The sequence below is a fragment of the Penaeus monodon genome, chromosome 22 (genome assembly GCF_015228065.2).
Source record: "Penaeus monodon isolate SGIC_2016 chromosome 22, NSTDA_Pmon_1, whole genome shotgun sequence".
Taxonomy (NCBI): Eukaryota; Metazoa; Arthropoda; class Malacostraca; order Decapoda; family Penaeidae; genus Penaeus; species Penaeus monodon.
This window is the reverse complement of record NC_051407.1, coordinates 1,087,105-1,087,749: the sequence shown is the minus strand read 5'-3', so window position 1 is coordinate 1,087,749 and position 645 is coordinate 1,087,105. Positions and strand designations below refer to the sequence as shown.

At 43.6% G+C, this 645-nt stretch overlaps 1 protein-coding gene across 2 annotated transcripts in view; it reads left to right on the top strand.

Moving 5' to 3' along the window:
- Positions 1–517, top strand: part of LOC119586806 — a 9,968-nt gene extending 9,451 nt beyond the window's left edge. Inside the window, exon 7 of one of the 2 annotated variants that reach the window (XM_037935529.1) lies at positions 170–517. In XM_037935529.1, the coding sequence (XP_037791457.1) occupies positions 170–345 (176 nt within the window). In that variant the 3' untranslated portion in view covers positions 346–517. Of the gene's footprint in view, positions 1–49 lie in introns of both variants that reach the window. The other variant, XM_037935528.1, reaches the window with a different exon arrangement.
- Positions 518–645: the final 128 nt, after the last annotated feature.

Sequence of the window (645 nt, the reverse complement as noted above, 5' to 3'; positions counted from 1 at the left end):
TTAAGTCAAGGTGGCTGTAGAGTGTTAACCTTTCCGAATGTCTACCCAGGAAGCAGCAGTGGCAACAATGGAAGTAATACCCGCCTACCCACTAGTGCCCCACGCAGTATCCCTACCACCCCTTCCGCTGCCACAACCACTCCTTTCAATACCCCTGCACCATCTGCAGGTGCCTCCGCAGGCCCAGGCCCCATCACCCACGAGATGTTCAGCACCGCCCTTCAGAATGCGCTGGCAGCTTCAGCGTCCAGGGTGAGGGATGGAGAGGTTGAGAGAGGAAGCCGTAGGCACAGTAGAGAGGGTGTCGGGATTTTCTGTGAGATTGTGTGTTCAGTGAAGGGATGAGTGGGGTCTGTGTGGTGTCTGTTTTGTTTGTTTGTTGCATGTCTGTTTCAATGTGTATGTGAATGATGAGTGTGTGTAATGACAAGTTATTATGATGTTATCATAATAGGAATGCTTGAAGGTATTTTTTTTCTTGGATAGAGTTTTATTTTCTGTTTACTGTATATATATATAAAAAAAAAAAATGATATCAACATTATGATGAATAGAATAAGGATGATGATAGTAGTGATGATTAATATTATAACAGTTATGATTGTGAAGAGGAGAATCGGTGTCAAAAGTTGTGATAGGGAAAAA